General features: G+C 69.1%; 2 protein-coding genes across 2 annotated transcripts in view; one reads left to right on the forward strand and one right to left on the reverse strand.

Moving 5' to 3' along the window:
• Positions 1 to 261, forward strand: part of CAPNS1 (calpain small subunit 1) — a 9,074-nt gene extending 8,813 nt beyond the window's left edge. The window contains exon 11 of the transcript XR_002481296.1: positions 227 to 261. The gene's annotated coding sequence lies outside the window, so the exon portion shown is untranslated. The remainder of the gene's footprint in view (positions 1 to 226) is intronic.
• Positions 1 to 1,344, reverse strand: part of COX7AH (cytochrome c oxidase subunit 7A1, mitochondrial) — a 1,654-nt gene extending 310 nt beyond the window's left edge. Inside the window, exons 1-3 of the mRNA XM_008073644.1 lie at positions 1,292 to 1,344; positions 579 to 665; positions 368 to 452 (exon numbers count right to left, since the gene is read on the reverse strand). Coding sequence (XP_008071835.1) covers positions 368 to 452; positions 579 to 665; positions 1,292 to 1,306 — 187 coding nt within the window. The 5' untranslated portion in view covers positions 1,307 to 1,344. The remainder of the gene's footprint in view (positions 1 to 367; positions 453 to 578; positions 666 to 1,291) is intronic.
• Positions 1,345 to 1,435: the final 91 nt, after the last annotated feature.

The following is a 1,435-nucleotide window of genomic DNA, read 5'->3' on the forward strand; positions in this document are numbered from 1 at the left end:
TCGTCCGGCCTCTTAAGCCCATTTCTGCAGGTGTCCCAACCCCTAGCCCGGATCCCAGCTCCTGTTCCCTTACCAGACTGGGCTCAGGTACGGAACCCCCTGGCAACGATCTAGGCTAGGCCGGGTGCTTTCTCCCCCAGACTCCCGCCTGGGCCCTAGACCCATCACTGGTCTGGCTCCTCTCCTGGGATGGGATCCTTAGATCCCAGGCTCTGGGTATCTCCAGCCTGGTCCCCAGACGTGGCCAGTTCAGGATCCAACCCCCTCCCGGAACGCCAAACTGCAACCCAGACGCCCGTGAGTCCCCGAACCCGCCCCTCCTCACTGCGGCGCCCGCAGCTCCCGCCGAGCCGGACCCGGCGCTCACCGCCCAGGCACAGCGCCATAGTCAGTCGGTACAAGATGTTGTCTGTCGCTCCGCCTTTTAAGTGCACCGGGAGGTCATTGTCCGCCTGGGTGTGGGGTATCCGATGAGAGAGGGGTGCTGGCAGCCCCTGAGAGCGCATCACCCCCGCCCCCCGCCCCGGCTTGGCTCAGCCCCAGCGGGCGGCCCGGGCTCCTCCCCTTGCCCCGCCCACCTGGAAGAGCTTCTGTTTCTCCGCCACGCGGTTCTCAAAGCGGTTCCGGGCGGTTGAGCCGAAGGCGCGGACCAGCGCCTGGGAGACCTGGAGGGAGAGGATGGGTATTGGAGGCACTCGGGTGTCCTGAAGTGGGCCCGGCCTGGAGGCCCCGGCTGAGATCGGAGTGGGGACGGTGCTAGCCCGGGCGAGAGTCTCCAAGGGAAGATTCGAACCCGCAGCGCGGTGGGGGAGGGGACGCTGTCGAACCGGCCCAGAAAGCAACTCGCGCTAGAGTCCGGTTTGGAGGTGACGAGGCTGTCTAGGGCGTCCTGAAAGGGGAGAGCACCCCCGAGGGGCTCTCATATTCTGGGAGTCCAAGCCCTGGGGTGTTTTTCGGGGGGAGGGTTTCCTGGATTAACGGGGGAAGCCAGGTCCCGGGAGTTTCCAGGCTGCCCGAGAGGTCCTGGGTAAGGGGTGGCGGCGGCAGGTCCCCAGTGTCTGAAGCCCCGAGGTGTTAAGGGAGCTCCGGACGCAGCGCTTTGGGCCCGCTACGGGTCCCTGGCGGCCCCCGAGGCCTGGGTCCGGGGCAGGGGCCCTGGCTGTGCGGGAGGGAGCCCCAGACCCCGAAGGGGGCTCGGTTCCGAGGCCCCAGATGCGAGGATGCTTAGGGTCGAGTGCCGGGGTGAGGGCTCTCGGGGTCGGGACCCCGGCCCAGCCCGTGGGGGCCTCACCCGCAGGGCCCTCATCCTGCGTCCTCTCCGGCCGGAGTCACCTCCCCTCTCCGCCCAAGGACACACGGGGCCCGCCCCCCGAGCCCCAAGCCACGCCCACCGCGCGCGGCCCGGCCGCTGGGGCACGTGGCCTCGACCCGGCCG

The sequence above is a fragment of the Carlito syrichta genome, unplaced genomic scaffold (assembly GCF_000164805.1).
Source record: "Carlito syrichta isolate Samal-C Ts95f unplaced genomic scaffold, Tarsius_syrichta-2.0.1 Scaffold315987, whole genome shotgun sequence".
In the NCBI taxonomy this organism is placed as follows: domain Eukaryota; kingdom Metazoa; phylum Chordata; class Mammalia; order Primates; family Tarsiidae; genus Carlito; species Carlito syrichta.